At 25.3% G+C, this 25,122-nt stretch overlaps 1 protein-coding gene across 2 annotated transcripts in view; it reads left to right on the forward strand.

Moving 5' to 3' along the window:
- Positions 1 to 8,043, forward strand: part of LOC112595112 (transient-receptor-potential-like protein) — a 37,500-nt gene extending 29,457 nt beyond the window's left edge. For both annotated transcript variants that reach the window (XM_025340207.1, XM_025340214.1), the window contains 2 exons: positions 4,285 to 4,504; positions 7,462 to 8,043. In XM_025340207.1, coding sequence (XP_025195992.1) covers positions 4,285 to 4,504; positions 7,462 to 7,966 — 725 coding nt within the window. In that variant the 3' untranslated portion in view covers positions 7,967 to 8,043. The remainder of the gene's footprint in view (positions 1 to 4,284; positions 4,505 to 7,461) is intronic.
- Positions 8,044 to 25,122: the final 17,079 nt, after the last annotated feature.

The following is a 25,122-nucleotide window of genomic DNA, read 5'->3' on the forward strand; positions in this document are numbered from 1 at the left end:
TTACCTATTACTCTAAAAAAAACATGATTTAATTTATGTTATTTACACCCATAAATAATCATTTAATCAAAGATATTAGTACTTAGTAATTTAGTTTATAATTTTATGATTAATAATTAAAACTTATCTTTATGCTATATTATAAATAATTTTAAACAATCAAAGAGCCGTTTAATTAATACATGTACATGCAAAATACAATTCTTGAAAACAAATCCAAATATTTATCTGTATTTTAATATCCATTTTATTTATACAAAAATTGTTGTCACAATAATCAGTTTTAATCACTCTGTATACGTTTATATAAATTATAATATTATTAGACAAGTAGAGAGGAAAGGTAATGAAAATTTATCATTTTTGTACTATCTTTCATAAAAAAAAAAAAAATTATATATTTTATCTCAAATAATAATAATTAATTAAAATTATATTCTTTATTTTTTTTTTTTTTTTATTTACTTCAACAGTTTAAAATCTATAAAAGTTATAAAAAAGTGTACTTATCTCTATGTAATTTAGCTTATCGTATATTTGTCTAGTACGTATATATTTTATTTAAATAACTATTTTTCTACCTACCTAATTGTTTACCCTTAAATTATATTTATGATGTTTAAATATAAATATACTCAAAAGTATCGCATATTATGTAGTTTCGATTAACTATTAAATATGTTTGTTTATTAATCAATTGATTTATATATATACACATCAAGAATATTTGTTTAAAATTCAAATTTTATACGTTTTTAAGTTGTTACCTAACAATTATAATTTGTTATTTTTTTTAACTGTATTCAAATTTGAAATTTACATTTACCAATGATGTCATTCAAAATAATACGAAATAATAATAATAATATACCTATTACATCATTTACACAAAGAATAAATTATAAATAAATTTTAAATTAAAATGATACATAAAATAAAGTGAAAAATAACATTCCTGAATTTGTTAATAATTTTAGTAGCTTTTTATGCACCCTAGCAAGTGATGATAGAGTACAGAGGTTTATGATATTTTGTTTTTGATATTAATTATTTTAAATTTAAACACGATTCATATTAGAACAGAAACATGATTCTGAATGGAGTTAAATGCTAATTCATTACAAAAATGTGTAGGCATTATGTAACCTTAACCGTGTTTAGGAAATAATTTTATCAATTTTAAATAGGATATTATTGGGAACTAAAAAGAAAATATTTATTTTCATACAATGTATACAAGGTTATTTATATATATATTTAATATTTATTTTTTATTTTTTAATCATATTATTAATGTATTTTAGCATATTACAATTTTTAATATACTGTTATGGCTTCAATAAAATAAATGAGTAGATCATATCTTTCTACCATAAGTACATACACATACACCACTCATAGATTAGTTAAAACACTTGAAATCTTGACAATCCACGATACGGCATTAATTTTTTATTAAATAAAAACATATTTTAAAAATGCATTAATATATTTTTATGGTCAACATTATTAATGAGAACTTAACTGTTTTGTTTTATTTTTTTTATACATAAACCTATCACTATAGTATCTTCGACTAGAACATAAAAAAAAATTTGAATATTATTACATAATATAATTTAAAACTACGATAAGAAAACAAAAACACGAGGAAACAGTAGATTTGGTTCCAGTGATTAACGGAAATTAATTAATGAATTTTAATTAACCACGATTTTAGCTGTTACATTTAACTATATAAGATTCAATTAAAAAAGAGTTACAACATTTAAAAATTATCATTAAAAAAAAAAAAAAAAAACGATTTGAACCTAAAGGTTACATATTATTTATGTAGATATATATTATATAGCAAGGCAAGTCGATACCGACTGTAGGTGCGACAATCGACGAGTTTAACAATTATTTCTAAATATTAGCGCAGAGTGTAAATAATAGAGCGATGAACCATAAATCTATTAACTAAAATATTTAATTAATATACATAGTTGATGAATATAACTTTAATCGACATTTTCGTGATTTATTGAATTTGTTGTTGTATCATCCATATAAATCAGAGCGCATGAGGCCTTAATTAATTGTAGGTATTATATGATGAACTTATTAAAACAATCCTCAATTCGCTGTTAAACATGTGTACATTTTTTTTTTTTTAATGATTTATAATAAATTACGTATAGCACTGAAATTATAACGTTATGTACCATTACAAGTTATTCGGTATTGGGTTAGCTTCAAAAATATGCTAATTTTAAAAATAATTTAAATACAAAATAAAACCATTTTAAAACATTTTTACTGTAATCAATAATTATATATATACCTACCTAACGTAATTGTTATGAGTGCATAAATATAAAAAACGTATTGTAGTTTTACCCACTCTTGTCACCTAAAAATATTAATAATATAATTATATTAAAAATACGCTTTATTAATTATATCAAAGTGTCGAATTAGAATTAGGTATTTAATTTTAAAAATATGAGGCATTATACTTGTATGAATAGTACTATCGTTAAATAAGTATAAAACATTTTTAATTAAAATATTAAACTGTTAACTCTAGACTTCATATCCTTAGACCACTCTTAAGATCCAAACTTTTCCTTTCCAATAAATTAAACCAGCTTGGACATAAAATATTCAGTTATAGGGCTCCGCAAAGCCCTCTAACACCAACACGCTTCAAGTTTTTCAATCTATCTGCCTACGATTAATAACATCTTCTTCTTGGTATTTCACAAACAATAATCTTCACAAAGACCTAAAAATTCCCTACACTCAATCAATAAGCAAAAGCACATTACTCTAAATTTCACTCCAACTTAAACTCTCACAGTAATCCATTAATAAAGCAACTTTATTCCACCTCACTTCCTGGCAATATACGCAGAAGACTCAAAAGACAGTAGCCTAAAGACCTACTAAAATAAAAATAAAAAATAAAAAACCACGACATCTAAAATGTTCACGGTCGGGGTGCTGCTGATCGCCTGCCCACAAACGTTAAATTCTGTTACTTTATATTACATTAATTATAAAATTTGCTCATTGTACATAATTTTATATAGATTGTAAATTACTTAAATATATAAAAAAAAAAAAAAAAAAAAATTAAAATATTTCAAGAATGGTCAATACAATTTATATAAGTATTTCGTTTTTATTATCATAATTTAAAATCGTCAAACAGGTGATCCTTCACAAACTATAATATTATTTTATATTGGATTTTACTGTAGTATGAGCTTATTGTTAAGGTAAAATATTTCAAATCTGAAATCAAAGTTTAAGCAATACCTATAAGTAATTAAATGTATCCCAATACAATAGACACATAGTAAATACGTCTAATACAATTATAAGCACGATTAAAAAATACTTAACATTTATGTTCCACACGCGCGCTTTTTAAAGAATTTGATATAGGCAATTCAAATGATTATTTTCTAGTTGTGTTATTGGTATAGCCAGTATTCGTATTTGATTGTATTAAAATATTTGAAACTATATTGGTGTACTGATATGATCTACATTACGATGTATATTTGATACATCCTAATACTGGTATCAAAGTTCAGTACCACCAATTTATGATATGCATATCGCCTATGGTATTTTTTTTGTTAGCATAGAAAAGTTGAAAGCTAGGTACATTTTATTGTCTTTATCATCGGTTCTTAAACTGTTGTCTATAATCACCCGGGAAACCGCGACACTCATTTTAGGAGTCCATGAGGGTTCTACGGTGATTTCGGCCTAGAAAAAACTTGAATATTTAGAAAAAAAAAGGTATTCGAAATAATGTTAGTAAGAGAGGGGAAGATCTGTGATTTCTAAAAGTATTTCATCAGAGGTGTCTGTGTTCTACAAAAATTTAAGAACCACTAAAAGGAAGAGGTCTATATAGTTATCAGTGATAACTTATCACTTATGCCTGGTGTAAATCGTACCCGGTTGGTTTCCAACAATCAGATATACTATATTAAAAAACGACTCATATGTTGCACAAATATATTTTTTTTTCGATATCGTATAAACATTTGATGTCATCATAAGACGTATTATTCACAAACATTCTGCAAGGTTCTTTCTAAGATTTTTTCTTGCTTGAAACACGAATTTTTATTATTATTATATAATAATTCTTCAGGTTTAAAGATGATCCAAAATTTAACTACAGATATCACTCCGGACTCCTCCATCGTCTGAAAATCATAGTTTAATTAAACATTCTGTTATAGATATTATATTATTATATTTTGTTTTCTCTCACAGTGGACAGAAAGTCTAAAATTTGGGAACGACGATTGATGTCGGACTTTTACGTGGCACCAATGTTTCCGAGCGGCAGTACTTACAATAGTAGCAGTAACATTGATAAGTCACTTAAACATCAATTGCGGCCTATCGATCGGTTTCGTAAGGCTGTTCGAATGGTGGCGGCCAACTCGATATCCAACAAATGGCGGACCACCATTTATGACGTGTATCAAAAGTGAGTATAATATGTTATAATAAGTACCCTTGACTTAAGTATATTGTATATATATATTATATTATTATCTATTTTTGGAACGTTCACGATGTTTGCCAGGATTTTATTCACATGGTTTTCTTTGTATTGATTGTAATACAATTATTCAATGCTTCTGGTTTTCAGTTTTCAGCATAAGGTTGCATAACTAGATGTATGATTTAATTACTAGATTATCTAAATTAAAATTAAATATATTATTATTCAATAATTAGTTATTGCTTATTATATTATATTTATCTAAATTACCAATATTTATTAAACGATTATTTTCCTGAATAAATATAATTGGCCGCAAAGAATGATTGCAATTCTTAAATATGATTGTTTCCGAGAGATCAAAACGTGCATTACTCATATTAGTTATATTGCATAAATTAAATGTATGACCTACTGAAAAGGAACATAACATTATTTATTAAATTTAAATAGTATATATAATATAATAAATGTTGTTTTACATTATTTGTGATCGTCAGGAATCTAAAAGACAAAAATAAAAAACTTCTCGCCAACTACCTTAAGTTATTTAGTTGATGTATTTTTCAAAATATAATAATGTTGTCACTAATACTATCATCTTTGCATAATTATATTCGTATGATATAGGTGAATGAATACATCATATTAAATGTATGACAATAGTGTGCGGTCGTTGAATTTTGCAGTTCTCCGAAAACCCTATGTAATGACTATTTTTCGCATCGTGATATTTTCATCATAAATATATATAAGAGACTGTATTGTTAATTGTTCTTGCGAAATATTTTAATAGTATCTATCTCAGTGGGTGTGCCATTACGTTCACGCATAAGTATGAGTATTATTATTAATAGGTATCTGTGATCTATTATGTGTAGGTAATGAAGTCACCCGATTTAATGTACGTTTATTAAAACAATACAATACAATAATATGTGCTTATCATAAGACCATTATAAATATTAATTTTATAATATCTGATAATTAGGGCTAGAATTTATATGCAATAAAAAATTGTAATATATGCATTTGGTTTATTAAAAATATGCAAAAATATGCAATTAATATTATACACGTCAAAAAATATAAAATAAACACTCAAAAAAAAAAAAAAAATCATGTTTTAAAATTAATAAAATAATATTCTTTACTATTATTCACATGCGTTACACAAAACAGTTGATATCTTAAATTTTCAAAACTGAACGATCTTCTGTTATGTTTTTATACCTATAGGTATTCTCGAACAATGTTAATACATATTGTCACACGATAAAAACGTCTAGTAATGAAATATACCATAAAACATGCATTTTTTGCGCTTTTATAGTCGAAATATGCAATAATATTAATTTTATTTGAAATATGCAATAATATGCATTTTTTCCAAAATATGCAAAATAGAAACACCGCTGTTTATCTTATCATGAGGTGATTCGTAGACATTACTAACAAAAGCAATAATCAGAAATTGCAAAAAAATACATACTGTTGCATATCCTAACCCTACTGATAAGCAATTTAAAAGGTTCTAATTTACTATAGTTGTTTTCTGTCGTTCGTGTAGACGATTTTCATCACTTTTCGAGGATAAAATATTAAAGCAGATAACATATAGACAAATTTTTGTGGGTACAAGACTAGTGATGATATTTTTTTACCTCATCCGGATCACTGCACAAACCAATTTTTATTGAATAATAAAAATTCAAAAAAAAATGTTATTTCTGTGATATAAAATCAGTAACCTATATATTTTTGATTTTTTTTTAAATAGTTGAATAATAATCAAAATTGAAAATATCCAGAACGTTGTCTTAAAATACATACGATTTGGTCAAAATATTTATTACAATGGCGTATTTAAGAGTTGGACATTTAAACATTTGTATTTTTATAAATTTAAAATTGTATATGTAATAAAAAATAAATTGATGAGTCAGTATCAAAAATAACATTAAAAATTAATACTTGGTTTACCGATCAAAAAGTCGATTAAAATGACAAGATTAAAAAAACCGTAATATAATATGTTATATTCTAATTTCTAATACAATAATATTCAACAATAATATCAAACAATTACTTATTCTAAAAGCACATTAACTGATTTTTAACTATAATCTAAATGATCATTTGTACAAATCTAGTAAAAGACCTTGGCATCCTATTTGACACTAAACTAACATTCTCTTTTCATATTATTTCTATCAAAATAAAGCACTTGGTCTTATTATGCATAATTATTAACTGTTCTTCTTTTAACAACCCTTTCATCTTTAAATGTCTTTTCACTTCTATTATCAGGTCTCATTTAAAATACGTTGCAGTTATATGAAAATCCAATGCTATTGGTATTCCCAATCACATCGAAACGGTTTAAAACAAAATTTTTGATTTATTGGTTTTAATTTCAATATTTCGAGGTCGCCTCATTTTGATTGCGATTACATAAATACATTTTTAAAATCAAGTCTTTAAAAGATCGCAGAAAAGATTCTTAAATTGTTTTTTTTTTTTAAACGTATTAAATAATAAAATTAATGATTCTTACTTATTAAGTCTTGTAAACTTTAAAAATAATGTTCACAATATTAGAGATTTCTGTTTAATTTTTCTTTTTCTTTTTTTTACTAATTATTATTTTATTGATATTTTTTTGTTACGAATAGTTTTTTTTATTGTAGGTTCCTACCTATAATTAATTTTCTAATATTTTTATTTTGTTAAACTGTTGTCACTTAGTTATAAGTTTTGTTAATCGAATACTGAATTTTATCTTGAAATTGAATCAGGGTCTGTAATAAATAAATAATATAACTGTTGACCAACAAAACGAAAAAAAAATACATAACATTAATATTTATATCGTGTTTATTATACTGCATAATTTTCTTATGTACAACTTCTAACTGAGGATATTGTTTTTTCTACAGCTCACAGATAGGCACTACAACCGGGATCGGTTCTTATATTAACAAGCAGAATCTGCAGTGGGCCATGAACGAGGTATGGGCTCTACGAGAAAAAGAACCATCGACAAGTTACACACCAACGACGACAAATCAGACGGCGACTACGTCGCAGTCGTCTACTTCATGCCCGTTCGAATTACCGAAGCGTCGGAACACTCTGCGTGCGCTCATAGATGAGCACCGCCGAAGTGAGAACCAATTCCACCACGGGTCCGGTGGGGATGCTACATTGTGGACGGCCCCCGTGCCGGTTCGCGGGCAACTACTAAAAGCGCCATCGATGTTACACCAACAACAGCAGCAGCCCGCCTTGAAAAAGTCCGCGTCCGTCTGGTACGCCGCACCACCCGCGCCAGACAGACCGCTAGTCACCCGGAGGAGCATGCCAAATCTGCAATCTGGAATCACATTCGACCGTCGACAGAGCTCACGGCAATTCTCTGGACCCATAATCGAAGAAAACTGATGTGTTATACGGTTTTTTCCAATTTTAAGAGGCTTATCACCTAAATGCACCCTAATGCAATAAATCATAGGAATCGATTTCTATTTATTTTTGTATTCTTATTAAGAATTCAATTTGCAAGTTAATCCGTAATAATCATTTTATCCGAAATATTTTCATCTTAGTTACATCATTGTTTATTTAACATATAATATTATTTTAGAGAAATATTTTAGATCATAAAAACATTGTCTTTTTCAAAATTAAATCAATGTTTGAGAAGATTCAGATTTTACAACTATTTATACAGATTATTCATTTATAGGGTTAGACTCGAACGCCTAATACACTCGGTAGTTTGATATTGTTAGGTTTCATATTATGTTATCTTTACATATAAAATTATTGTTTTTAAGCTATTATTTTACTAATATATTATGTCCATACATAATATATATACCAATATATAACCCATACATTATTAGTATTAGTTTTATGTATAATTAGTCATTAAAAATATTATTTCTCAACAACATTATTATTTGTGACCCTAAAAATAATAATCGTTGTAATTTTTTATTTATAATTTTTACGTTTTTCGAATTTTTAAAAGATATGTTATTGTAATATTATAATTTATAGTTATAGTAAACTGGAAATAGTTAGAAAAAACACTATGACCATTCAGTTCTAATAGCCAGAAAAATAAAAATTTTGCATTAGAGAGTTACATAATTTTTAAATCCTCAAAGCTATATCTTAAACCTTAAACTATCTTTTCCAAGCTTATTATCGTGGATTATTATTTTTAATGCATATGCTTTAATAATTCAAAACTTTCTAAATTCAATTTCTGATATAAGTACATGCAATTATAAAAAAAAAGAAATCTTATAATTAACAATTTACAGTAATAAATGATGATTTTTATAAGAAAAAAGTTTTTTGTTAAAGGACATCCTTTGAATTTATAGACGATATAAAAATATTAAGTATTTGAAAATATGGTTTTTACGTATACTTTTTATACATAATATGATATGGTTCAACAAGTATGCTCAGCCTCCGACTCAAAAATGTAGTTATCCAAATTCTGAATCTTACATTTTTAAATACCTATACTTAACGACTATATTTTTAATTACATTTGCAATGTCAACTATGGCTATAATGAAAATTTTTAAAACGCATTTTTTTAACTATACAGTCATCGTTTCACCAAGAATATAAAATACGTTAAAAACTTAAATGTCATTAAAAATGTATTTAAATGATATAAGTGCAATCATATTATTATTTATCAATTTATTATCATACAATTAATTCTTACTGATACAACTTATCGAATAGAAATGATATATTGACAAAATATGTAAATTATTTGTAAATTATAGTTTTAAATACGTTGCTCATGCTTTTTAGTTTTTACACGACCATTTTAGATTATCTGTATACTATCCTAATTGATCTCATATACCTCAAGCATAAAATTTTTAAAACAATAATATCATTATACTATGTATTAATGTTTCAATGAAGCAGTTTAGGCATCTATTGTATTAGTTTTGATACTTTTTCGTTTATATAAAAAAAAAAAATTAAACGTTAAAACAACTTAATTTATTTATTTTCGCGTCTCGAAATCATAATATACATTTGATACGTTTGTACTTTACGGCCACAATGACGGAAACTCAAACTTCTGCGATTTACCCAGGTCTAAAGGTTTCGCTGTTATCGTGATAAAAAATATGTAGGTAAGTATTTATTTCAGTAATTCCGTGTGATGAAAAATCATCGTCCGTTCCGATTATTATGATAACAATATAATATATATATAATGAACATTGCAAATAATGCATATTTTCAGTACACCTATTTATAATTATATATGTGTGATATAAATTAGTGTTTTATAATTAAAGGTTATTATAATTGTTATTACCTGTACGGCTGTACATTGTACAGTAATGCATATTAATACTGGTATTTCAATTATATTCGTATTATATTTATATTATCATAATTTAAGCGTGTGTTCAAAAAAATGCATACCAAATTTGTATCTATATGTGGGTGCGGATGTAAAATAGATATCATTTTTTTTTTTTTTTTTTTTTTTTTTATTATTATTATTCAAAAATGACAAATCGCACACGCGCGTGTTATACAATTATTCTATAACAGTTATACCTCAACTAAAAACTTATAATATCAATCGTGAGTTTTTGTTTTATGCGAACAGATAAAATTTTAACAGTATATAATAATACTAATAATAATTCACGATAGATAAAATAGCAACAAGGACATACATTTATAAATTTCATACAGCTAAATACGAAATTAGCTCGGGAGCCAGAAACTGTAAAATTAACAACATATTTGTTATTTTTGCAACCCAATTGAGCGAATAGCGGCGTGTCAAAGAGATGCATTATTTTATAAGCTTAACTACAAAAAGAAAAAAAAAATATGAGCTAGTTTAAAAAAAAATTTTTTTACCGTAACGTTGCCAAATTGTACGTCTTTTTTACTGAATTAAAATTTTTTTACGCTCAGGCGAATTTTGTATTATCAATCCGAAGCGTTTTTTATATAAGTCCGCGCTTTACCGTGACCGTATTGCATGAAACTTACTCAAGCTAAATAAAAATGTACCTCTTACTGAGAATTAAGTTTACAAAAGTATAAAGAGAAATTCTTTAGTTGCCTATATTTATCATACATAATAGTCATAATTTCTAAACAAATAACTACATATATTATATTATTATACATTCGTATTGAATCAATGTTGCAGCAGTATAATATATAGTATTTATTGACGTTTACAAAAGTTTACAAGACCACAGTGAATATTAATGACTATAAATTATCATTTCTTCCAAATTTTTCATGTGTACCTAAAAAATAATCGGAAAAATCAAATACGTTTTATTAAAATATTATTTATATATATATATTGTTGAAACGGTATTAGTGCCTATATTATATGTTAAAATATGATTGATCGATTATCACATTTGTTTTTTTCTCAGTAATAATTGTATAGGAAAAAAAGCACCAACATATTATGATAAAATGTATTATATGTATACATTTAATAATAATAATAATTTATCATATCATAGATATATATGCTCGATCCGCGTTCACCCGCAAAATTCCCTTTCTTCTCTGTTCTATTATTCTTATTTATATTTAAACGTCCAAGTCCAAATTTCAAAACAATAACGTTATAATATAGCATTGTATGTTATAAGTAATAGCATTAAAAATTGATTAATTTAAATAAATTAATATATTTAAAACCTATTAAATACTAATCAGTTTTTATTAAATATTGCTATATATAAGGAAAAATAAAATTTGATGATTTGTTTTGTTTGAAATGCACTCAAAACGCGTATTGTACCTAATATTACTAAACACATAATAATATATAAATAAAAATATAACATATATACGCTTTATTATTATAATTTAATATTATTGTTTTTTTTTCGTTGTACATAAATTCTTAGAACAAATCCAACTGACGTACTCTCGTTCAAATTGCAAACGTTTGGTACAAGGACCCTGCGGAGTCGGTTTTATGTTTATACTTGGTCAAATAATATCGTCTTACGTCACCGCCATGTGTCACTGCAGACGTATAACTCCTGTAATTCTATAGTTGGATACCGTGAGACTATGTAACGAGAATCGTGAGTATAATATTGTTCATGGTAATCTTCAGTGCGAGTGCAAGGCGAGTACATTTGGCTTCAAAGGTTTTATGCGTAGAAAAAATTTAGCAAAAGTTATATTATGAATATTTACTTATCAGTTATTGGTATAATCATAATAATTTAGTAAAGTCGGTCTATTTACGTAGGCGCTTACGATTATTTGAAAAAAAATTCAACGAGAACGAAATATAGATTATAATTACGCATACGACATATCTATTTATATATAATACCTAATACAATATTATAGCGTAAGACAAAATCGTCATTAGTAATATTTTTGATATTTACGTGTTACATCGTATATATCAAAAATATATTATATTGTATATATGTTATTTTTATACATAATGTATAAAAATAACATCTAAGATAACTAAAAAAATACTGATCCAATATATTAATTTGAGAAAATCGGAAAGAACTCATACAACGATGTCGTAAATATTACCCAGCAAAATATTTGGATGTTGACTTAAGCGGTAAACTGATGAATGTCTTAGTAAATTTAAGTAATAAGTATATGTGTGTGTATTGATAACCATCACACCTTCATAAAAAATTCATGGTCAAATACTATTTACGCGAAATCTAAAAATTTTAAATATTATTACGCTAAATAACCAAAAAACGTTTTAAATGTTCAACATGTAGTCCACATAGTGTAAGTACTAGGTAGTTATTACGACGTACAATATTGATATAGGTAGGTATGCTGGTTTGCATACAAATATACAATCGCATGAAGTATATTCATTAATTATAACATAATTTACTAGTAGAATTATTTTCGCAATCAAATTATATAATTCACATTACAGATAATTGGTATATTATAATATATTGTTCCAAGCTCATATATAAATAAAATAAAATAAATACCTAACAATGCATTTTTATATCACATACATGTTATAAAAAGATTAGAAATATAACAAAAGATTTAAAAAATCCCCCTATTGGTGTACCAACTTGATAATTTAATTTATTTTAAACTAGAATACAATTTACCTTGAACAGTAAGTTATTTATCTTATTGTACAATATATATTATTAATTAAACACCCAGTCGTAAACTTGAATTATTTATATTTTCTTTTCATAGATTTAACCATCTAATCATTTTTATAAACAATAATTGTATGATTTTGTTTTTAAATTCTATAGAATCAATTATGAGTAAAATCTACACTAATTTATAAACTGTTTTTTTTTTTTAATTGTGATGATTATAATTATCATTATAATATTACAACTTAAGTCGTAGTTTTATACATACGTATTTCATACTAAGAAATCTGATTTTTTACGAATGTCTTAATATCAATTTTGATTCTTGTAATAACTTTTTGGATTAACGTTTTAGTGCTGGTTTTGTCATTTTATTTTAAAATAACTTATCTAAAACTCATTGTTTTCGTTTCAGTTCTGATTCTAACTTCTGATAATAAAATTGCAAGTAAATTACGTAGGTAAATATAGTAACTAGTAATGGATTCATAACGATGTATCTAATTATTTAGGTTACTTAGCTTATACATATTTTATGTTTAATTTTGATTAATATTTGATTGTCACAGTAATATTTAATTTTACTCCTATGCATAATTCATGGTAGTTTTTAAACATCGAATTATCATTAATTCATATAGTATCCAATTACTTGCGGATAAGTAAATTATTTTATCGAAAAAAAAGTTTATTATACTTTTTAGCGGTTAACACTCACGTAGTCACGTTAATCAAAATGCGATAAATTTAAAAATTACAAATTTATATTAATAATATAATGCATGAATTCTTGAAAGGTGTGTGAATGCAATACGCGCGCTGATTTTTTCACATACTATATGAATTTATTAAAGTGTTGCATCGTCACATTATAGCTGCATAACTATGACAATATTTTACGTGAAATTGTTTTAATGCTACATAGTAGTCACGAGCTGCAGTCGTACATGTAACAGTATAAAATTAACAGACAACAAATAATAGATATTACTTAGATATTTATCAAACTCGTCACTGATTTTTGTTGACTGAATTCCGACGACCGACCGTAAAACCATTAGGAGGTCACCACATGCAGGCAGAGGTGGCAATAAAGATTTCTGTGCGCTAAAATTAAATTTGCGAGCAATGGATACCACTGCGACGAAAACTCAAACTTCGTCTGGGATTGCGACAGTATGAGAAACAAATAATATAATATAAACAATACTCAATTCATAACTGCGAAAATTTTCAAAGATTCATTGAACGCGGTTGAAAATACTCGAATAACTCTACTTAAATTTTATCACATATATTTTAATAAAGTAATTGCTACTATGAAAAATTACAAGTGCACAGCGATGTTAACCTTTATAAAATAATTTATCTTAAAACTGCTCTTCCTATATTTCCATAAAAAAAACACAAAGTTATTAAAACAATTTTTTAACTATTTAACATATTTTAACATTATTTTTACGTTAATCTTGAAATTATGTTAACATTATAATATATTATAGTTATTAAAAATATTTAAATTTTTTGTTATTATTTTATTTTAACTAACGAAACATGAGTAAAAAGAAGCTAGTAATAGCATGAAGAATATATTATAATTTTATATTTTGTAATAATTATTAATATTGTATCAAATTCAAAACATAGTCTTTAAAAGAGAACCACAATTTGCCAAATGAACAATCCGTTGTTATCCGAAATATTTCAAATGTTTTTTGTTTGAGTTCAAATACAATCCAAGTAATAAATTCTTATGTAATGATTATTTTGTTTAAATAAAACAATATATTTGAATGTTGGATATATATATATTACAATAAACAAGAAGATTAGGTATCATTATACACACTTGTTTTGGTGTTCTTAAATATGAATACTATATAATTTGTATATAATAATCAAATGATTAACATGGAAAGCTGACTCTGAGCATGAAAAATGCATTAAAAAAACAATTGTTATTTATTTACATAGCATAATTACCATCATAATATTAGATATAAGTTATCATAAATTATTGAAAACTAAGGACCTACCACAACAATATTTGTGAAGTTTATCCATAATAGCAGTTACAACCATAATAACTGTAATAAATATATTTCGTATTATTCAGTTATTGCACTTTATCACTCGTACACTCTTAACATTAAATCAAGATCGAATACGTTTGAGCCCCAATCCTACTGAATTTAATTACAATTATATCGTTACACCATTCTTAAAACACAACTACAACGTTAAAATAAAGCGGTATGTAAAAAAAATAATCAGTAATCAACGAAATGCCTAAAAGATTAAAATGTTAAGACATCCAAATTTAATATGAATGTTTACACTTGTCTTAAAAGTTAGTATTCGAACAAGAACCACATAGTTACTATAATTTGAATGAAAATTCAGTACATCATACATGTTATAGGTCATAACAACAGTATAGTAATCGATATTTAAAATTATTTAATAATAATAATTGCTCATAAATCATAATGTATACAACAAATACCATATACTTTATAGTACTTAGAAATATTGTACAAATATAATACTCGTACTAATAGAGCAATATAATTTTATGTGTTTTATACGTGCTATTTTAAATTAAAGTCATAATACTATGAAATATAATCGAATAATTAGTTTAATGGTTATTATTGTTTACACTATGTAATAATATAATATAATTTCAATATATATGTTTGTGTATGTTATATCTTAATAGCTGATTCAACAAATATTTTATTTCCCATACATTTTTTTTTTTTGCAGCACTTAATTATAACAATAACCACACCAACCAAACCTAATATCATAATATGTGATAAGACTTCGATAGCTTTTGTGGTTTCCGACTCGAGTCTCGAGTGACGAGTACTAACAAACGTACAATAATTTTTTAATTTATATATATAAAGAACGAGAGAGAAAGAGTGATAGTAAGAAGGAGAAAATAATTTCTTTGAATTAATAGTAACAAAAACTCTACTTTAAATTGCAATACACTTTCCTAATTTCTTTAAATTAATTTTAATTATAGCATACAAATATATTTAATTTCAGCGTATAAATAGTTTTAAATCAATTTTTGATAATTATATTTTATATTTTTATAGTTATATAATATTTGTTGTTTTAGACTTTGTCTTGTTGAATAATGGTTATAAATATAGCATAAATATTTAACAATTAGTAAAACTAAGTATTCGTAATCGTATTATTTATATACACTTCTATCAACTATTTTAATAGCATTAAATTTTAATTTTATAATAATTCTTATATAGTCACATAATATCAACAATGTAAAACTAATTTATTTTATATTCGAAATAAGATATTTTATTTACCACAATTCGTTTAAGACCATCGGCGTATCAAGGACGAAAATTCAGGCAATATCTCCAGTTACTTTGCATGGCAACTATATAATAATAAATCGTATGGAATGGTAGAATCAAAACATTTCTCCTCGTAAAACAGTCAAATTTTGATAACTTCTTTTTTTAAATTAGACAGAAAAAAAACTTAAATAGAAGTCATATTAGGCTTTGAATTTTGAATTAACTTTAAATAACGCCATGCAATAAATGTATTATATATAATGTATATTTATAAATGTGTATTATAACTTCTAAAAGAAGAGTTTTTAATAACATATCACAATTTATTTTTCTGGATAACATCTTCATATTTTAAACCAAAAAAAAAATATTTAAATCTGTCATTATTCACGCTACAAAGTATAAATTTTTATACTAAACACGCGTCGACTCCAACATCAATAATTATCAACCATAATTTTTGTACATGAAAACGACTATAGATTGCCTTTCAGATTTCCATAGAAATTTCGTTATTTCAGTGGCTTCAATTTACCAAAAATTACGGTTCTGAGTACTCGTATATGCTGACCCTATTAAATGTGCTATGTACTTGTATCACGTCAAAATATCAATTGTTTTTGTTTTCATTAATTACCATTGAGTAATGTATACATAACGTCTTAACACTGCCACATAGACCAATAATTAAATTTAACAAACGTCATTCGCCATATAATATTTATATTTTACATGCCTATTTATAAATCTAAATTACAATATTAACGTACACCATATGGTATACAAGTGTAAATTAACACATTATACGCATCTAAATAGTTAATTTGTAAATGTGTACATATCATGTTTAAGAAAATAACGCCTACACAGTGCCATTTGATGTCTAGTCATGTTTGCAGTTTACTCTCTGCACATTTAACGTTTTCAAACCGAAACCAAGAGTATATAAATTGTATTACACCGCAAACGTGTGAATCACTTTATTTGTTTTTTTTAGAACCATAATTATCATAGTAGTTTGCGGAAAGTCTCATCTATCAATAGCGTTGTGCTTGGTAAAAAAAAACTGCAATATCTAAAAATGATTTATGAACCAACTGGAACATAAAATAGTACACATGCTAATACGACTGAAAAAAAATATGACGAGAAGTTCTCGAAAATATCATTTTATTACCACGATGAGCATAAAACTAAAAAAAAACTCTCATGCATTATAATGTTATGAGAACGTTATTCGTAAACTTGTTTTTATTATAATTGACGTGTGAAAAATAGTGAAAAAAACCGCAGTTAGTTTTCAATAAAGTATAAATCTTAGTTCTTAGATGATCACAATCATCGTTTAATAATATGATTATAATACTTGTTATTGTACTATATGTTTTAATGTTTATTGCTTTCTGTGTTTTCCAAACAAATAGAAATAATTATTAATATATTAAATTTAACCCATGTATTGCGTATAAAACGTAAAAAAATCCATATCATCATGTATTGTTTAAATACAATTGATGGACTTAACTCAAATATAGATTAATACAAAAACTATTACATCACAAGATGTTTACGACGTAACACGATGACAATTTATAGTATCTAAAAACCTATGTTATTATGTATACACGTGCCTAAATATTTTTCTAACTTAATTTATCTCATGAATTTGTTTCAGTCGATGAATCTTAATCAAATGACAATATCAATTATTTTTCTCCTACTCCAGTACTATCAAGCGAATAAAATTCAATTGATATAATATACCGCCTAGAATCTTCAAATGTACCTAATCGTGTAGTATATTTCGATCGAGATTAGTTTTTGCATTATAATATGCAAAAGATTCAATATAAACAGTATGTGTAATTCATTTTTTTTATAAAACATTGATTAAGTACTACACCATTACTCATTCAAAAGATCAAATGCTAATTATTTCGTACTTTATTCATACACAAAGTATTCACTAATAAATAATAAATATGCAGTATGAACAATTATAACCTTTCATTGCATAAATATGGTTTGTTATGTATGGTATATTTATTATAATTTTAGTATTATAGGTACATCTGCATATTTCCACTGTAGACGTGCACGTTGTACCTGTTTAAACCTTTGTTACAAATCAACGGTATAGCTAAAACCAATTAATATGGTGTCATGTTTTTTCCACTCGGTAAAAAGTCATACATTTAAATGCATTTGTGGTGGCTGGAATGCTTAATAATTAGAACGATTATCAAACCAATATGATGAATTACTGCATTATTTCCACGTATTAACAAACAACAGTATACTATTTTATAAATTTATATATTAAATCATTTTTTAACCGTTTTAAATTTATCGATAAATTTATAAATACAAAGAGCAGAACAGTTGGTTTTATTTTTTTTTACTCACATGAAATCAATACTCTAATAATGATTTTTGATTAAAACTTTTGAATTTGATGTCTGAGATACAAAATTAAAAACGTATAATAAGTTAATAAAAGAGCACCCGCCGAGCTTTAAATGACTTCATTCAGTTCACTGTAAGAATGAAAAACGCATAAGTTATTTGTAAACCGTAGCAACTGCAGTGATAATAACAAATCGCAGATCCGTATATGAATAATAAATATACTTTTTCGATTTGTCAACATAAATATTTTGATTTTTAGTTCGAGTACATTATTGAGGTCAAAACACTCTGAACATAACATTATTAGCATTGTTGATTAGTACGATCCATTATAATATTAAGTCTTGCAGTGTCACACGACCAAGTAGAGGAGTAAGGATCACATTACTATAATAATGATAATATAATACTACAGCCGTGGACGTGCATGCGTGCGGTGGCGTTCTAGTCATGACGCGATAAGTATATTGTTTGAAAACTGAATATTATGTTATTTTTACTGAAGAATCATTAACATAAATTATTAATTACAGCAAACTATCCATCAACTTCTTAGAAACCTATACGGCTATCGCTATACGCGTAGTGAGTTAGGAAGATTACGTTAATTAAGTTTCAAAAAAAAATATGAGTACCAACCCAAAATAAAAACTAAGAAACGTTCGGCCAAAATGAACCTTTTTTTTCAGTCAGTACATGAGTTTAGTCGCTAAAGTAAAATTGTGTTATTAATTAATTATTGTTAAAATGATATTATTCGTTTTAAATTAATATTTTACACATTTGCTATAAAATTATTATTTTTATCATCTTTCTAAAATATTATACCTTTATAGTGTATATGGTATACCATAAGAGGATCGGAGGATTTTTTATTATCTGTTGATATTGCCATACAGGTATGTGCGGCAGACTGCAGTCGTGCGTATGCAGTATGTGTGTTAACTGCAGCGTAACCGCTAAATATTCGTATTAAAACTTCACTGGCGCTTATTTTAATAATTATAAGCACTTATAACAAACATACCGATTTTATATGTGCTTATTTTAAATTTATTTCATTTTTTTTTTTACAAAGATGTAATTTTATATTGGTGATTAAAATAATGTATTGATCAAAAATAGTTATTACAAAAGGACCGAAAAGTTATAAAGACTGAAAGGAAAAAGTTCATTTTGACCGAAAACAATTCCACCTGCAGTAGTTTTACTTGCCACAGCCACTGTAGCATATATTTTTTTTAACGATTTAATAGAATTTGTGGACCCTCCCACATTATGTTATTATTTCTCTTTGGTATCAATGTATGGTAGCGCATTAAATTCTGTTAAATATTTATTACCAGATTATCTACTGCAAGAATTATATCATATTATTTAATTAGCATTAAAACGTATATATATATATTTATTTTTTTCAATAAACTCTTCCGATGTCTTCAGCAATATAACATGATAAATGAAATATCATGTTTTCAAGTTGTGAGTATTTTTTTCGTTTATATATAATTATATCTTTTAATAATTATTAAATAATCATTTTTGTACAGAGAAAATATAACTTCTTCTGGGTCATGTAAAAACAAGTGATCCGTAAATAAACATTCTTCATTATTACATTACATATTTTTGATTACATATATTATTTTCAATTCAAAGTATAAAGTTATGCAACTTGCATTTCTAAAGGCAAAACTAATCATGCTGTGAATTATTTATTTTATCCCGACTAGATGAAAAAAACTATATGCGTCATGCTGAGTAAAAAAATTTTAGTTTAGTATGAAAATTATTCTAGTCTACAATTTATATACATTTTACTATTATTCAGGATTATAATTATGTATTAGAACTATTGGTCGATAAGTTTTAATTGTAATCAATTTAAAATGAGTGCAATCTAATATATATTTACAAATATAAAAAACAAACAAATTTTCAAAAAAATGTTATAAAATATATAATATTTATATAAATACTTAACGATGAATCAATATTAACTTTTTACCCCCACTTATAATATTGAAATCAAAAATTTAAAAATTTTACAATTAGCTCAAAATTCCTTAAAATAAAAATATTATCACGTAGGTATAGAAAATATTGTTAACATTTAGAAAAATTCTAAACATCTAAGAATATTTGATTAAATTTTACAACAAAACAACAAAATAAACTTTGTCCAATACATTTTACGTAAAAAAATGTCTTAAGTTTTATTTTTTTTTTATTTTTCCTGGTTATCTTAAAAAGTCTAAGGGGAAGTTTTACTTTTAACCTCCTAAAGTATTAACTAGACAAAATTTCTACAAGAAAACATCTCCACAATTTAAAATCAAAGCATTTTCAATGCCTCAACAGACAAAAAACAAGCAAATTATAGTAAAATATTTATATATTCATCAATCCACTAAAAATCTAAAACTTTCAATGTTATATAATTTATTTAACTAATATCTAAAGGTACTTAAATTGAAATAATTGAAGCATTTTTTTTTTTTTTTAAGCAAATACTACTCTGTATTTCTATTAAAATTAAACTTATATTAATAGTAATCTTTAACATTATTGAATTAATTTGTGATGTCTGGATCTATCTGTAATATATTCATAAATAATATATATCATATGATTACATAAAAATAGTGTCATAACAATAGCATCTGTTAAATAAGAATTATTACACACGCATATTATTTTGGTATACTGGCGTATTTTAATTCACTTTTGGTCGTGAATAGTTTTGACTGAGTATAGGCACAAAAATAAGAAATTATAATATTTTTATTTTAAAGTTGTCTGTAATCATATAGGTGTACTCACGGGTAGGGCTGATTGGGTTTTAGTCTCACCTGAGCTTTTTTTTATAAATAGGTGGGTACTTGGTACCTAAAAAAGTAATAACTAATAAGACGTTATAGCCGTAGAAAATTGATAACAAAATAAATCAAAATCATATTTATTTATACGATTAAAGATATATACTGGTTACTCATACACATAATTTTTTTTCTTGAGTGACCGTGGCGCGGGAGGTTAGGTTACCTCCTGTCCTCTAGTCACCTGACTCAGAAGTCTGTGCACGCCTATGCCTGTAATTAATAGTTAAAAGAAAAATGTTGTCATACTTATTATGTAAATTATATTTTAAACAAACACATTAATTATATTGCATATCACTCTTAAAAGCAATATATCGTATATAATCAATGATGATTATTCATTAAAATAAGGGCGGTGTGGATAGCGCAGCTCATAAAAGGTCACATAAAAATTTAGTCATTTATATTAGGTTACATACACATTTATTTACAATTTTAAACATATAAAAATGATGACAGTGTGAACGCTGTTAAACGCGTCTCCTATAGTAAGCGATTTGCCACATTTACAAATTATAGGTAGTATACTATAATTTGTATATAATTATAGGTTATACTTGTAGTTGACTAGAATTCTACAGCAACCGCTCGAACAGGAATAATTATACTCACTTATAAGACTATATTTTGGTGGTTACTTCGTGAAATAATTTTCAGTATAAATATATTTTTTTAAAGCACGAAATAATCCGCTACTCTTAATAAATAAAATAAAGTTTTTTGAAAGCACCTCCAAATTTCCAGAGTCAAACCCTCATTCCAAACCGAAATCTTACGTTGAAGTCACCCGAACTTAAGATTTTTCCATAGATCACTTTTCCATCATATTATCTAATTTTATCACTAACCTCAACTCTCTAATCAGTCCATTAATTACTCTTCTCTCCACAATTCTTAACGCACTAATCCCCAAAGCTTCTTTATCTCCATAGCTATTTTCGTAAAATATTATCCCCATTGTAACATAATGGTCTTATCCTAGATTATACTTTGTACCTCACTAATGTTTTAAATATACCGATAATGTGTCTTTATATCTGCCTAATAACAATTAGGTAAAAATATTTCTTATCTCGTGTTTATATAATAAGTCAAATAGTATTATATTATAATTGTTGAGCTATAATACTTGTAAAATGAAAGCTAATGAAAAAAAAAAGTTTTTTAAATCAATATAACTTATTGTATAATTTGGCCACTCTAATATTTTCGTAAAAAATATATCTTCAATAATTCCTGGTAATCTTCTCAAAATTTTGAAAAGATAATGGTGTCGTAACCTAGATATTATATACCAAGTCACCCAGCTATTCTTTTTTTTTTTATATCTAAAACTTTAGAAGATAAGTGAATCTTTGAAATTAAGTTTTTCAATGTTAAACCGTTGACAAATATAAATTATATTTATTTTAAATAAATACATAGAGTCGTAATTTATTGTTTTAAAAATATTCTGTTCGTACTTATAAAATAAAGATATTCGTGTTTTGATTATTTATAAAACAATGGGACACTTCATTTTTTATAAATGGTCTGAGGACTACCTTGACCCGCTCGTTTTGAAATTAATTTTAAATATAAAATTTCCATTTTTTTAACTACATAAAGAAAATTAACCAATTATCTGAGTATTTAGTTATTCGTGTATTTATTTTATAATATTTAAATATTTACTTCCTCACTGTATTACTTTTAACTAATCCATAATAATTTTAATAATTAATACTAATCAATTAACATTGATGATTTGCATTGTACAAATATAATTAACACTAGATGGAAATATTATATATATTTAATATTTTTTTGAAACCATTTTTAAGGACTATTATCTTTAGAATAAATATTTTAATAACTTAATAACTACTCGTTTGAATTTTGAATGAAGCACTTAAAAAATTTCAGAAAAATTACTAATTGAATAATTTTTTGTAAAAAAGGAAGTTGTAATTTGAAAAATAAAAATTTTAAAAATTTTAATAAATTAATTAATGGGAAAGATTTTGCTTAGTGAATTATCCTGTATATACGATTACATTAATTTAAAACTATTAAAATAATAAGATAATTAACAGTATATATTTATCAATATAGACATAATATAATAACATATTAAATTTACAACAAACAGATGGTTATGCTAACCGGAAATAGTTTTTATGTTTGATAAATAATTTTAAATTTTATAATTATCCAGATTTATGTGGGTAAGTAATAATTTTAATTATTTATATAAATAAATATTAATATTATAATAATTTTATAATTTTATTGTAATATATAACTATTTTATTATATTTTATTTATAATCATATAATAATATTAAATTATAATATAAAAAATAACCTAACCTTTGTAATTATTGTAAGGAATCGCGATGTACATATTATATTTTCGTATAAAATAATTTTCGGTTAATTCATTTAATCTCAGCAGCGATAGGTCGCTACGGAAATCTAATTTATTATAGAAATATTATACCTATTATTTAATATCAGAAACAACAAAATATCCGATTACCGCATGTACCTCACACGTGTCGAAATATATTACATGATGTTCCGTATAATAATATAATAGGCAGTAGGTAGAGTAACGTGTACAGAGGCTAATTTCTATATTATACGGTGTTTCGCACGCGCGATAAGTAAACTCGCTAATATACATCAATTATAAACTAATAACGATATAATATATTAGGTAATAATAATTAAAGAATAAAGTAATTTTATTATTATATTTCGTGATTATTATTGCACTTGCGAATAAAACTAAAACTATAAGATGAGTGTTATTGCCTACAACGTCGACCAATGAGAATCTCAAAAGATAATTTGACTTTAAGTCTGATACCTATTTAATGTATGTTTGTTTGTGTGCGTGTCTGTATTATGCGTATATTTGGATACAATTTTCTAATTAAATAATTACGTATGCCATCTAACCCCGAGATTGTACTTAGAATTCAAAAATAAAATAAATTTATTAATATTTTCATATAAATTAACATATGTTATCTATATTTAAAAGGTGTTATTTAAATAATCATTAGGTCACATAGTCGTTTGTAGTACCTAATAAATTATCGTATTTTTTTATTATAAATAAACAGTATAGTTTAAAACGAATGAATTTCAAATAATACGCACATTTCTAAAAATAATAATTCTATATACTTTTTTAATTTTTAATTTAGTTTTTATCTAAGTAATAAATTAGTGGCACCATTTTTTTTTTTTTTTTAATATTTTACGTTTTAAACTGGATTTTCTATTTTCTTTTAAATCACATTCCAAATTTAAAACTTATCCACATAGTTCAATATACTATACTATATGAAATTTTAAAAATGCAAAAGTACCTCACGTGATTCAAATTATGTCAAATGCATAAAAATAACCAATGTATACTGTAAAAAAATACTTACATAAGACATTCATTGTTCGTTAAATTATTGTACAATTTTATTATATGCAAGCAGGCACATAGTAATTTAAGTCAGCTGACCGCTATTATTACACGAAGCTACTGAACAAAACCTAATGTACCTAAATTTCACTTTTGGCTACTGCTACGTCGTTTTCGTCCCTCGATATTCCATCTCACCGTCTTAACCGCGTAAATAATAATTCGTTCTAAACTTTTTAACTTTTTTGGAATGGCTCATTGTCGCACGCCGTTGTCATAATAGTGGAAGCGAGTGCAGGTGACCTAGGAAGTCAACTTTTAAAATCGACTTTTAAAATTTTTAACTAATCGAATTGGAAAGAGCTAATGCGAAGAGAAAAAAATAGCATGAA

The sequence above is a fragment of the Melanaphis sacchari genome, unplaced genomic scaffold (genome assembly GCF_002803265.2).
Source record: "Melanaphis sacchari strain LSU unplaced genomic scaffold, SCAv2.0 Contig0_pilon_pilon, whole genome shotgun sequence".
Taxonomy (NCBI): Eukaryota; Metazoa; Arthropoda; class Insecta; order Hemiptera; family Aphididae; genus Melanaphis; species Melanaphis sacchari.